At 59.3% G+C, this 13,690-nt stretch overlaps 1 protein-coding gene across 1 annotated transcript; it reads left to right on the forward strand.

Annotated features, from left to right (window-relative positions):
• Positions 1–9,827: 9,827 nt before the first annotated feature.
• LOC131822517 (testis-specific Y-encoded protein 3-like) lies at positions 9,828–13,006 on the forward strand. Its single transcript, XM_059158828.1, has 7 exons — positions 9,828–9,903; positions 10,057–10,781; positions 11,413–11,490; positions 11,628–11,739; positions 11,840–11,985; positions 12,080–12,164; positions 12,852–13,006. The coding sequence occupies exons 1-7, from the start codon at positions 9,828–9,830 to the stop codon at positions 12,872–12,874; spliced, it is 1,245 nt and encodes a 414-aa protein (XP_059014811.1). The 3' UTR covers positions 12,875–13,006.
• Positions 13,007–13,690: the final 684 nt, after the last annotated feature.

Raw genomic sequence — 13,690 nt, forward strand, 5'->3', positions numbered from 1 at the left:
GTGGGGGTCTGCTCTGTGCCTGTGTTTCTGTGTCGTCTTGAGTGTGACTTGGTCTGGCTCTACCTGTGCCATCACGTCTCCAATCTGGCATCTGTGCGCATCCTGGCTATGCCAGTGTTGGGTCCCCATAAGTGCCTTGAGCCGTGGAGAGTCAGCTTTGCTGCAGCTGCCGGGTTGTTGGCCTGACTTGTGTTTGTTGTATGAGCTCTTACCTCTGAGGTGGTCTGCCTGTGAATTGGACCCTGTTTCTTCCATTTTGGAGTCAGAACCCTCTCCTCCTTCAACGGGGTTGGCGCGGCGTCTGCAATCTTTGGTGAGCCCCAAGAAGTCCTTGGCTGCCCGGGCCATAAGGTACGTGGTGACGCGTCCTTGGGAATTGAGGAACAGCCCCGCACCTACCGCCCATGCGCGAGGGGTAAGGGTCTCCTTGGCCTCGCTTAGGGCATGTGGTCACTCATCTTTCTCACTCCTCCCACTTGCAACTGCTCTGTGGATTTGGGACTGAAAGCTCAGGCTCTTGCACACAGCATAGACATGGGCAGCTTTTCAAAGGCTGCCCGTTCTGCTGTCGTCCACGTCTTACTCCATTGCTCTGAAGCCTCTTTACTGACCCGGGCAGACTGACGTCCACGACTACAGTACTAGGTTTCTGTGTACCCCGTGGCATGATTCCACCTCCTGTTCCGCCATTACTTCCTCCTTTGGTATATGATTCTTGTTTTCAGGAAACATGATTGGTGACCTCGTTGACACCACCGGATAGAGCTCTGCTCAGAAGACTTTTTGCTTCTGCGCACGTTGGGGGGTCCCTCGTAGGCAATGTGTCCTTTTGGTCTGTATGCCTTGCAATGTATGAATTTAGCTGGGGCAGTCAAGGCCCTGCCTCCCTGTCTCTGCCCTTCCTCGCTCCCTCCCTCACTCCCCCTCCACCCCTGCTACTACAGTACTCTCCCTCCTGCCCATGTCCCTCTCGTCCCTTCTGTGAATCCCTCCCAAGCCCCCTCTCTCACCCACCTCTTCCTAGCCTTCTCTGCTTCTCTCCCTTTCGTCCCAGTCTCCCTCTCCTCCCCCCTCTCCGGGTCACCACCTGAGCCTTCCCCATTTCCAAGGCTGTGCTGTTTGTAGTGCAGTATTGCCTCAGAAGCCTCCTCTAGTGCCGTGGGTACAGTTGCATAGGCTAGGTCCGTTTGGATTGTACCAGTAATTCCAGAGTCTGGACTGTTTCCGGGACAGTCTCAGAAAATTTGTCTTCTCCCACAGACGGCCATGCATTTCTGTCCCTGCAGGCGTCCCCGTTTGCCCTGACAAGTAGACTTTTAGTAGAGGCACTCACACCCACCAAGCACCCTGCACGAAACCTCAGAGGAGTTCCCCCTGCTTCTGTCGGTCAAAATCCCCCAGGACACCACCACCCATTCTTTTAAAATGAGGCCCTCCCATGATGCACCCCCAATGCGGCCAGCCTTGCCATCGCCCATGGGGACTTCCACACACCTCCGGCAGCGTGTGTCCTTTCGGCCACATGACCATCCCCCACGCTCCCCCAGACTGGACCTGCATGAGGTGTGGTTCGGACTGGAAGGACCTGGTGCGTACCAGAGAAAGGGCACACGTGCTACTAACGCTCACTTGGCCTTCCCCTCCCCGGCTGGTACTCCACTCAGTGACGGACACAGACCAAGGGAGCACTCAGAGCAGAGTGGGAGGGAAGTCCCAGAGAGAACTTGCATGAAAGTCAGGCGACGGAAGGGAACGCAAAGAGGAGAAGAGACACTGACAGAACAGGGAGTAGGTTCTGGCAGAAGAAAGTACAGCGGGAGCGGGTCCTACCGGTGGCTTGGACGGAAGAATACCCAGAATTACCCTTTAGGCCGGAGGTCTGGTCCATTAGCATGCCACCGAGCCGCAACCACGGACCTCACTGGGGCTGGGTTAGTAGGTCTGTACACCAGGGCGGCCACGGACCTCGGCTCTGTGCTCACTAACTTCAGGGACATTGCTTTGTGTGCAGTACCTCTGTTTTAAGGAAAGGTGGGACCTGTGGGTTGGAGGGGTGGGGGAGGGACTGGACCCTGCATCCAGCATCTTGGTGGTGGCCACGTGGCTCCCTCCACCACTGGGTGGGTCAAGGGGGAAAGCCACGTGGACAGTGAGGAGGCAGCGGTGGAGCACCAGCTGATGACTCCAGGGCTTTGCCCCAGGTTGGCTGAGAAGGGGCGGTTGAGGCTTCCGAGCAGAGGGCGGACAGTGGATTCAGCCGCTGGATTTCAATTCTCTGGTGCCAGCCGAGTGGTCCCAGGAGAATGGATGAGAAAGGGTAGAGTGTGTCTGGGATACCAGGGGACTTGTGGGAATGGCCTGGGTGGTGTCTCCGAAGAAAACGATTGGGGTTGAGGGCCGGAGGCCACCCTGAAGGAGGAGCACTGGCTGGTTCCCTGGCTGGCTCCTGCGTGGGTAAGGGACAAGGCTGGTGGTGGCCACGTCCACTGCCCTGTCACTGTCACCCAGCGTCCTGGGCATGGCTCAGAGGCGCCATCCAGCCCAGGCCACAGGCATGCCTCCACCACCGCTGCCCCCGACAGCCCCTGCACTGAGGCCCTATGTGCATGAGTGCCCCAGGCCCTCGCACTCTGATAGGTGGCTGCTACCCACCCGCCTCCCGGGCCGCAGAGCTCAACCTGCCCATCGCGCGGCCATCTCCTTCCCTCCGCAGCTGCCTGGGCTCACGGCCACCCCGCATGGAGAGGTAGGTGAGGACCCGAGAAGGCAGGGCTGCCCCGGAATCCTGGACCACCTTGGTCCTGGAAGGGGGCCCTCAGGGAGACCGGCTCCTGCGGGCACACGGGTGGGGGGGGGCACTTCTGGCCCTAGAGGCTGTGGGGATGGCGGCTGAGGCTGTGCGGGAATCTGAGGCCCAGCAGGACAAAGAGGACGCTGTCGCGGGGGACGACTGGGCCCTGGAGGCGGGGGTAGTGTCGGTGAAAGATGAGGACGTGGCGCAAGCAGAGCAGGACGAGAGGCTCCAGGAGCTGCCCCAGGCAGAACAAGTGCCGTGGCCTGACACGACCGGGGCCTCATTTGCCACGCTGGAGTTCAGGAAGCGCTCCGCTCTCTGGGTTCCCAAGCCTCCAGGGTCTACTTGGGGCTCAAGCGCAGGAAGAATCAGAAGCGGAGCTCTCCCCTGTCCGGAAGAAGGGCCATCGTCCAGGGCATCCCTGGCTTCTGGGCCCAGGCAGTAACCTTCGTCCTGCTGGCTGGCATTGGTGGCAGTGGAGGTGGAGAGGGAGGAGGGCAGTGGCAGAGCAGGGCCAGAGCCAGGGTCAGGAGAGTTGTGGGGATGGTCCCGCTCCCGCAGTAATGGGCCCCAGCCCTCCAGCAGTGGGCACTCCCCCGCAGCAGGGCACCCCACCCCTGCAGTGGCCTCGCCCCTCTAATGCACAGCCCAGGGTGGTCCTGGAGTGGGTGTTTGCTGGGCAGGAGTGGCAACTCGGGAGAAGGGCAGGGGATGGGATGAGACCTGTTCAGGCCTGCCTGAACAGGGGCTGCAGCACCCCCAACACTCTTCTGGGGGTCCTTGAACACATGTCAACACTTTCAAAACCTAGTGAAGCCCAGGCACACTTGGCTCAGGGCAGATATTGGAAGGAAATGATTCTCTGGGTACACGGGTCAGATGGAGAGTCTGCCTACCCCCTACGCTGTCCTGCACAACCAGTGTAGTTTCCCAAATTGTTCGGTGTAGACCCACGGGTTTGTCTGCAGGGGCACACTGAAACTCTGTCGGCTGGCGGCCTGGCTTCAGAGAACCCCAGGAGCCCAGACACAGTGCAGGGGGTGCTACAAACTCTGTCTCCACAGGTCCTGCTGAGGCAGACCTGAAGCCCCTGGCCCAGATGCCCTAAGGCACGTTGTTTCCCTACCTGCCTCTCCCTCTCCATGTCCCCCTCCCCCTCACACTCTCTCCTCTCTGCTCTTCCTCTGTGTCTCCTCCTCAGTGTCTGGGGTCTCTGTGTGTCTCTCTCTTCTCCTTTCCCCCTGTTCCCACCCTACCGTTTTCCCTCCCTGTCTCGCTGCATCTGCCAGGCTCTTGCTTTGCACCTGGGTGTACAGCCATACTGCAAGTGAGTGGAGCAGCCCCCGTGTAGGCAGAGGAGGCCACTGAAGGGCCCACGGCTTCAGGCGAACACGCAGGTAAACACAGCCGTGAGAGAGGGACCAAGTACATCCGACCTCCAAAGCGGTGACTGTCCCCTGGCACCGCAAGATCCGGGCACAGGCCAGAGGGCCATAGGATGGGAGTGAAGGAAGGCCCTTGGCCTTCCCATGTTGGGCCCAGTCAGCCTCAGCCCTGTTGATCCTCGAAGCCCAGCGACAACCCAGGGCAGAGCATGGGTGAGGGAAGGGCAAGCGCTGGGGAGGTCGGGAGGGGGGCAGTGCCTGCTGTTTCCGCCCACTCTGTCCCCCGCTCTCAGACGGGAAGGGCTGGGTCCATCCTGGTTCTCTTTCCCGGAGCACCTGACGTCGAGGCTCCTTGTCCCAAGGCAGGTCCTGAATGGATCGGCAGATATCAGCCGTGACGGGCGGCCAGACACAGACATGCTCAGCTACCTGACCAATTTAGAGGCTGGCCCTGGAGACCTAGGCTGGCGGAGGTCGTTGGCAGTGGGGTTTGAGCGGGAGGGGGCGTGGTAAGGTTGTTCCGAGTCATGGCCAGCCACTCAGTCAGGACACCGAGAGGACACGTCCCCCTCCCTTTCCTCTTTCTTTGGCGGGGCAGGTGGAGGAACGGGGCGTGCCATGTACTGCTGCTGGTTGATGTTTTCCTTTGGGAGAAGCCCCTACTTCCAGACCAAAACGATCGTTAAGGAGTATCACCTTTGCATTTGCCCGTAGGACACTGGGCACTGGGAACGCGTAGGGAGGAACGCAGGGTAGCCGGCCAGGGGTGGGATTTGGCACAGGAGGGAGAAAGGATGGAGCTTGAGAGGGAGAGGGGGCGTGGGTCCATGGCCATGGAGAGCCTCCCTTAAATTTTTTCGTCCTGCGGGATACAGGGGGACTCGTGGCACTGCAGTCCAGTTGGTTCTGGGGTTCCGAACGTGGAGCTGCCAGCTGCAGGCAGGACACCAGCAGCCTGAACTTCTTTAACTGGTCGTCTGACCCCAGGAGCCCAGGATCTACCGGATTGCCGAGGTGGGGTCCCTGCAGCCTTTGTCAGCAGCGGTGATGCTGGAGACCCGGCTGCTGGGGAACGGGGCCTGGGCCCCGTGCTCACCTGCCCATTTCGTCGTGCCAGATCATCACCAAGGACCTGTGGCCCAATCCCTGGCAGTACTACCCGAGGCAGGAAGGCGGCCTATGGGAATGAGCTGAGAGGAGGGCCTGTTGGTGAGGAGCCAGGAGGGCTGGGTCTTGAATGTGGAAGGAAGGTGCCAGGGACTGTCAGCTTAGCGGCAGGGCAACCGAGGCTCCGACGAGCCTGGGCCCCAGGTTGCTCCAGGCGCGGGTTGCAGCGTGGGAAGGGAGCCTGTGGAAGTCAGGGCACACCCCCGGGGCAGCAGGTGTGTCCACCTGGGGGAGATCAGGCCTGCCAGGCTGTTAGCCAGAATGTTCCTGGTCAGTCAGGAGAAGCAAGGCTTCTCCACCCCATTCCTCCGAACTGTCACCCGAGACTGCCGGTCCCTCTCTCTTGGTCCTCCTGACACTCATTCAGTTGGGGATGGCCTGCCTGTCTTTGGGAGTGGGGCTCATTTGTCCCGTCCCCTCCTGTGCCATGATTCCCTGCCTCCATGTTCCCGAGAACCACGTGTCCTCCCACAGCCCTATGGCCATGCCTGGGAATGGTACTAGGCCGTCTCTAGGAGGGGTCGTGAAGGCCTCGCCGAGGAGGAGGAGGGATCCCACGAGGACGAGGCATGCTCTCAACACCACCATGGCTATCCTTGGCATCATACAGTTTCCCAAAGAGCTAACATTTCTGTGTGTATTTTCGTGTGCGTGTGTGTGTCTGCCTGTCTGTCTGTCTGTCTGCATGTGTGTATGTGTAGGGGCATGGCAGCTGGGTGGAAATGGACATCGCAGTTTGACCACGAAGATGAAGTTGAGGGGCCCTCCACCGTTGTGAGACGTGGATGGGCTAGTCTGCGTGTTGCTCTGCCTGTGGGGGAGAGAAACGAGGAAAAGGATCACCAGGAGCAGGTCTAGAGTGTATCCTGCACATACCTGCAGGGACAGGGAGAGGGCCATAAGCGAGTTACGAGGCACTTTGTGTCTGTGTGTCAGTTTATATCGGAGGCACAGGAAATGGCAGGGAGGAAACGGGGCCGGTGGGATCCTCCAATCCCCATCCTGTTGCATTCCATGTGTGGGGGTGATGTGTAGCATGGGGGTAGGGCGCGGCAGGGCTTGGCCTGTGGAGAGACCCCCGCCCTTCCTAGGCAGGGTCTGGGGGGAGGATGGGAAAAGGCAGACCTCTCTTGGCCAAGCCTTGCTCTTTAGAGCAGGGGACACAGGCGGGGTAGGCTCCTGCCGAGCAGGGCCCTGTTGGCCCCGTGGCTCCTCCTACCCCCACATTCACTTCGCTTGGAGAGATTTGCCCAGTTCCCTTGCTCCTGGACTTGTGCCCTGCATTACTGTGACGTGATCCCACGCATGCTTCTGGTCAGATCCAGCGTAAAACCAAAGGTCCCGGGAGGACAAAGGCAGTGGCGGTCACTCGTGGTCCCTGTGGACTCACGACCCTCCCGCTGATTAACACCACCCACCCGCAGGAGAGACAGCTCCATGGATGTCTGAGGGAAGGCCGGTGTGTGCTGTTGGCTGTGTGACGTCATGAGTGTGCTGCGGGTTGGGGAGCGGGTGTGGGACGGTTTGCGTGTGTATCTGTTGTTTCTGCACGCTCGTGTGTGTGTGTGTGTGTGTGTGTGTGTGTGTGTACGCGCGCGTGGGCCTCTGGTCGTCAAGCACTTTGTGCCACCTGAGCATTCCTCTGAGCTTTTGACCGTGTGTTTATCCTTCTGCACGTGTGTGGGCATGTTTGTTCCAATTGGATCACATGTGTGCAGGACATCATGTGTAGTTATGCGTTGTCCATGTGTGTTTCCCTGTGTCCGTGTGTGTGAGATTGACGCAGGGTGTAGGCCTGCATCCCGGGGACAGTGTGTGTTTGTGTTTTGTGTCTGTGTTGAACGCCAAGGGTGAGTGTAGCGAGGCCTCGTGTGACTTCACGCGCATAGGGCCTGCGTGTGTTCATATTTGCTTCATGTGCATGTTGGCATGTGCATATATGTGCCTCTGAGTGTGGCCACCAATGCTCGCCTATTACTTGTGTGTAGTTTCAAGTGCACGTATGTGTGAGTTTGTGGTGAACATGAATGCCTCCTTGATGGACCCCATGTGTGTAGGTGTTTGTTTCGTTTCCGTTCGATTGTGTGTTTACATGCGCAGGGTTGGGTGTTTGTGCGGCCAAGGGTCATGCCCAGGAGCAGGGACCGTGTGTGTTGCACCAGTTTGTGTGCTTCTAAGCACACATGCATGTGTGTATACCTGCATGCAGAATTCTGCGCGTCTGTGTGTGAGGTGACGCATGTGTGTATTGTGTGTGTATGCTTTTTTCAGGGACGGCTGGGTGTGTGATCCTGCGGGGCTATGTGTATACGGCTGTGTGCCGGAGACCTTGTATGCAAGAGCTCTGGGTTCATATCCTTGCATGCCCCCGAGTGTCTGTTGTGTGTCTGTGTGATTTCAGGCCCATGGGTGACTGTGTGTTTGTGTGCGTACCAGCAGATACAGGTGTTACCGCTAGTGCGTGCTCGGTGTTGGAGGCCATGCATGCACGCGCGCAAGCTCACGTGTGTGTCTGTGGATGCTGCTCTGGGGCTTGTTTACATACAGTTGTGCTGGAGAGTTTTGTGTGTGTTGTGGTTGCGTGTTAACACATGCCTTTTAGTGTACATTGGTGAGATAAGGGTGCATGCCTGTGTGCCAGAACCAGGATGTGTGCGGGGAGCACATGTGTGTTTGTGTGAGCATGAGTGTGCGTGTGTGTGTGTGAGTGTGCGTGTGTGTGTGTCTGAGCTGTGAGTGTGTATTCCTGTATCACAGAAATCATGTGTTTTTCTCACATGTGTCAGTATCCTCCGGGGTGTGTGGGGGGAAAGTTGTGCATGTCTGTTTGTCAAAACTGTGAATGTGTTTTGATGGAGTAGACCTACAGGTGTGCTTTTTTTTTTTTTTTCAGTGCAGCGTCAACCATGTACATCTGTGCGAGAGACCTTCTCTGTCTCGTCTCAGGGTGCTTGTGCTTGCAAGCTTAGCTGTGTATGTCAGGTAGCGCAGGGCTGCATGCCTCAGGGTTGTGTGTGTTTGTGTGTTGTGTGTGTGCCTGCGCGCGTGTGTGCCTGGGGTAGTGTGTTCTGTGTGCTTGCAAAAGTGTGCACACGTGAGCGTGTGAGGTGCGCATGTGCGCACGTGCTCTTGGGTGGCTACGTGTGTGCCTGCTGACTCAGAGTATGTGTTCGCTCACACGTTTCTATATCCTCAGGAGCGTGTCTGTGTGTGCGCACGTGCGCATGCTCAGATGTTTGGGTGTAAATTGTGTATGGCTGTGTGCCAGAGGCCGTGGATGTGGTTGGGTGTACTTGAGTGCTGTGTGAGTGTGAGTGTGAGTGTGAGTTTTCCTGGACACACGTGTGTATGATTTTTTGGTGGGTGGGGCCGTATGTGTCTGCCTGTGCAGTGGACGTGTGAGTATTTGGATGTGTGTGCCTTGAACGTGTGTGAGGGTTCGTGTATGTGGTGGCGGGGCACCCAGCTTGGAACCCTATTGCTGGTCACGTGACCAGTGGCCAGTCACGGAGGGGCCGCGGGCTTTTGTTTCCTGGGAGAAGAGCTGCTCAGGGAGGCTTCTGCATCTTTCTTGCTGAAGCCCTTGTCTTCCAGGGACCCTGTGGGCAGAGAGAGGGTAGAGAAGGAGGCCCTGAATACAACGGGCGAGCGAGGGGAAGATGGAGAGGAGAGCATGAGGAAAGGCTAGGCAGACGGATGGAGCACTCTCCGTCCTGCTTGTGCTGAGCAGCCAAGGACAGGGACTGGGGGGACCTGGGCCTCACTTCCCAACCCCCATCCCTCAGCGAGGCACAGAGCTTCGGGGCCTCTGTCCCCTGGAATAGCAGTCTTCTGCCATGCCTGGGCTGACGATTTCCACGCACGCCTGGCCAGGGTTCCCGGGGGGGCGGGGGGGGGGGGTGTGCATACGGTGTCCTCAGTCTTTGAGGACCGTGTTGGGGAATGGCAAGGGGCAGTTTCTCCTCGACAAGCTTCAAATACCAGGCGCAGAGCATGGTGAAGGTGGCCACGGCATGGGGGTGTGAGTGGCTTGGCGCACGGGGTGGGGGGTCGGGCGGTGGTGGGGAGTGGGGCCGGGAACGCAAGGATCCCATAGGTGGAGCCTGAGGCCATCCTGGAGAAGGTGTACTGTTGGGCTCCCTGGCCGGCTCCTGTGGGGGTGAGGGGCCGGGCCAGAGAAGGCCCTGTGCGGCACCGCGTCAGTGGTTGGCCTCGGGGGAACACCATCATCCTGGGCGTGGTTTGGGTGGGCTCACGTGGCCCAAGCCGCATGCGTGCCTCTGCCACCTCTGCGCGTGGCCGGCTTTCCCCTAGGCCTTGTGCGCACGCGTCCCCCAGGCCCCCACCCGCGGTTGGCCGGCTGCTGTCCGCCGTCATTCCCCGGCGCCAGAGCCCTAGCTGCCAGGGCTGTGTGGAGAGCCACGTGCTCTCGCCTCCATCTCCTTCCCTCCAGCGCTTCCAGGGCTCAGGGCCACGGCCACATGGAGAGCGGGGCAGGGTCCGGGGAAGACGGGGCTGCCCCAGAATCCTGGACCACCTTGGTCCGGGAAGGGTGCGGTGAGGAGGCGGGGGCCCTCAGGGAGCACAGTGCCGGGGGCGAAGTGGGAGCGCTGCAGGCCGTAGGGGCCGGGGCGGTGGCGGTGGCGGTGGCGGTGGCGGTGGCGGTGGCGGTGGCGGTGGCGGTGGCGGTGGCGGTGGCGGTGGCGGCAGAGCCTGTGTGGGAAGCCGAGGCCCGGCAGGCCAGAGGCGAGGCCGGCCTGGGGGCGGAATTGGTGGTCTTGGTGGAGGACACAGTGGCCGCGCCTGACCTTGGGGCAGAGGAAGACGAGGGGGACGAGGGTCAAGAGGACCAGGAGAACGCAGAGGATGAAAGGAAGCACACGGAAGTGGTGGAATGTCCTGAAGAGGCTGAGGAGGGATACGAGGAGGAGGCTGCAGAGGGGCAGGCTGCTGAGGAGGTTAAGGAGGAAGGGGAGAAAGATGACAAAGAAGAGTCTGTGGAGGAAGAGGCTAAGGAGGGGGATGAGCAACTGAAGGAGGAAGAGGAGCCTGAGGGGGATTCTGTGGAGGAAGGGGCTAAGGCTGAGGAGGCCAAAGAGGAGGATTTTGAAGAGCAGGTGGCTGAGGACGTGGAGGCGGAGGCGGAGGCGGAGGAGGGCAAGAGGGAAGAGGCCAGGGAGGGGAGCCAGAAGGAGGAAGAAGCCCAGGAGCTGCAGGAGAAGCAGGAAGGGGAAGAAGAGCGAGGGGCAAGGCCAGGTCCGCCCCCGTCCCCACTCCAGGCCCTCCAGGCCCTGCAGTCAGAGCTGGAGCCCCTGAACAAGGACGCCAGCAGGGCCTACTCTCGGCTCAAGCTCAGGTTCTGGCAGAGGCGGCGGCATCACCTGGAACACCGAAGCGCCCTCATCCGGGGCATCCCTGGCTTCTGGGCCAAGGCTGTATCCTTGCTACCTTCATGGAGGGACCCCGATGTGGCCGGGCTAGTGCAGGAGACTCCTGTGGCAGGCGGCCCGGCTCACGCCTCCGTGATCGGGACGGTTTCGAATTCCTGCTTCCGGGTGGGGGTCCCTGGTGGGGCCTCCAGGTTGCCCTTGATGTCGCAGGAGGCCCTGAAGCTCCGCTGGCGGAGTAGGAGCCGAAGCCCGGGTCAGAATTAGGCATAGCCCCGGGGCCGCGTCCCACAAAACAGCTCCACTCAAAGCTCAGGCTCCCCTGGGAAGAAGGTAGCAGGCGAGCGGATGCTGGAGGCACCAACGGAGGCTGCCTGGGAAGGAGCCAGTTCTGCCTAGCCAGCAGCACAGGAGGATGTGCCAGAGAGGGGTGGCGTGGGCCGGGAGGGAGTTCTCCGAGGACGCACAGCTTTTTCTGGGTTAGTGCCCGGCCGTGCGCTCCCTAACTACCTAATGCCACAGGCCGTGCGCAGGCCCAGGGGGCCTTGACCAAGGCCGTGAGGAGGGAGTGGGTCCCAGTGGGAGGAGAGGGGATGCGGCGCCCACCTGCCGTCCAGGCTTGCTCCCTTGTTCTAGCTCTATCATCTCCCGCCCTCGGAGAGTCCTTGACCCAAAGCAGTTTGTGAACCACCCGCAGCTGTCAGCCATGCTCAGGGGCCAAGATAAAGGCATACTTGTCTCCATGACGGATTTGCAGGTCTGGCCCGGGAGACGGAGGCTGGCCAGGGGTATGGGAGAGGAGCGGGTGACAGAAGAGACTCCTCCCCAAAGCCAGGAGGGGAAGGGTCTGCTGGACAGAGATTTCACCCCTCTCCCCACTTTGCCGCCCGGCAGGTGGAGGAACTCGAGCCTCCCCGTGATCGCCGCAAGATCCTGCTCTTCTTTCGCAAGAACTCCTACTTCCACAATGAAGTCGTTGAGAAGGAGTATGTCCTCAGGGCTGCTGGTAAGGGGGCCTCTGCGTGGAGGGGTGGCAGCAGGTGGAGGCGGCAGGGTTGCACCTGATGCATTAGGCGGCGCCTTCGCACGTACCCATCTTCCTGCAGGGTACGAGCCGTCTCATTCCACTCCCATCCAGTGGCACCGGAATTATGAACGGGAGGCCCGTAGCCGCAGACACCACAACAGCAGCCTAAACTTCTTCAACTGGTTCTCTGACCACAGCTTTGCCGGGTCTAGCAGGATAGCTGAGGTGGGTCCCGGGGACAGACCGCGCACGTGAACCTGGCTGTGTTCCCCAGCCGATTGGGATGGGCCTCTGAGCCCCGCCCCGTTTCCCCTGCCAGATCGTCATGGACGACCTGTGGCCCAATCCCCTGCAGTACTACATGAGGAAGAAGGCCCCAGCCGAGGGAACTGAGAGGAGGGCAGGTGAGAAGACCGGGGCGTGGGTGCAGAAAATGCTCCCTGCGGCTTCGTGGGAGCTGGGCTTCACAACTGCAGAGACTGAGGCTCCGAGGAACACTCAGAGGCAGTGGCCCCAGGGCCAAAGGGCATGGCCTTGAGGCAGGGAGACTGCAGAAGGGTAGTGTGGAACTGGTTCTGCCTGGGGAAGCTTGAGGAAGGCAGGGCCAGGCGGCGTCAATGAGCAGAGCTGGAGAAGCAGAATGGGCTCAGCAGCTGCCCTTGTGGGAAGTGCCATTCCCTGGCCATGGACTCCTGCCTGCAGGTCGACTAGCCACCACCTCACCTCTGTGCCCACCTACGTGCCTCCCACCACCCTTAGCACAGGTGTGTGGGTACCATGGTGTTAGGGCTCACGCATCACCCTGTCAGGTTTCTGTGTTCATCAGCATGGTTGTCCCCTTCCTCTCTGCGGGCAGTGTCCTGCACCCACCACAATCACCCCGAGAACACTGGGCAGCGTGCAGAGATATGTTTACTACGTGGGTGGAGGAAATGGAGGGCGATCGCAGCCCGGGTCGGCGGAGGGCCGGGAGAGGATGACCACCCTTCCCCGGGAGGGCCTTGAAACCCTCAAGTAACCTTACGTTTACACACGGTTCTCCTCCTGTGCGCCTGTGTGTTCGTGTGTCTCTGTATATGTCTTCTCTCCAGGGAGCTTCAAGAAGTTGAGATGAATATGCAGAGGCATCGCCCTTGACCGGAACTGGTCAGAAACTTCAGATGGAGCCGGAGCCGAATGGTCAGACTGGTTGCTCAGCACAGGGAATTCCTGAAGTGTGGTGCCAGGGTGAAACACAGGGCCAACAGAGGCCTCCTTGGAAAAATACTGAAAAGTAGTAATACGATGTCCACTGTGTTTATGTGCGTTGGGGTCCGTATGATCGTGCACGCTTTTCTCCACGGAAAGGGGCAGTGGGGTGCCTGAGCTCACGGGGCTCCCCTTGGTGCTTTGCACTCTGCCTGGGTATCCCGGCTCCGTGGAAGGGATGGGCCCCTGTGCTTACCCAGAGGCCCAGGTCACACGTTCACGGCGACGGCGTCCCAGGGGGCAGAGGTCCTTCCGCTGGGTTTTGGGGTATGGGCAGGGAGAGGAGATGTGTTTTCTTTCTCTTTCTTTTTTTTTAATCTATTCTGATACCCTGTGTCCTTTGATTGGGGCATTTAGCTCATTTACATTCAAAGTAACTATTGAGGTATATGAATTTAGTGTCATTGTATTACCTATAATGTGACTGTTACTCTATATTGTCTTTGTTCCTTTCTGACCTACTACTTTTAGAGTTTTTGTTTAGAGGACCCCTTTCAAAATTTCCTGTATAGCTGGTTTGGAGTTTGCAAATTCTTTCAGTTTTTGTTTGTACTGGAAGGTTTTTATCTCCTCTTCTCTATTGAATCATAGCCTAGCCGGATATAGTATTCTTGGCTGCATGTTTTTTTGTTTCATTTTCTGAATATATCATGCCAGTTCTTTCTGGCCTGCCAGTTCTCAG

The sequence above is a fragment of the Mustela lutreola genome, chromosome Y, assembly GCF_030435805.1.
Source record: "Mustela lutreola isolate mMusLut2 chromosome Y, mMusLut2.pri, whole genome shotgun sequence".
Taxonomy (NCBI): Eukaryota; Metazoa; Chordata; class Mammalia; order Carnivora; family Mustelidae; genus Mustela; species Mustela lutreola.

What these genes read in the sequence shown, in the direction of transcription:
- LOC131822517 (XM_059158828.1), top strand. Translation starts at nt 9,828, where the DNA reads ATGGAGAGCGGGGCAGGGTCCGGGGAAGACGGGGCTGCCCCAGAATCC. An exon ending in TCTCCATGACGGATTTGCAG is followed by an intron (nt 11,491 to 11,627) that starts GTCTGGCCCGGG and finishes GCCGCCCGGCAG; the next exon opens with GTGGAGGAACTCGAGCCTCC. An exon ending in GTATGTCCTCAGGGCTGCTG is followed by an intron (nt 11,740 to 11,839) that starts GTAAGGGGGCCT and finishes ATCTTCCTGCAG; the next exon opens with GGTACGAGCCGTCTCATTCC.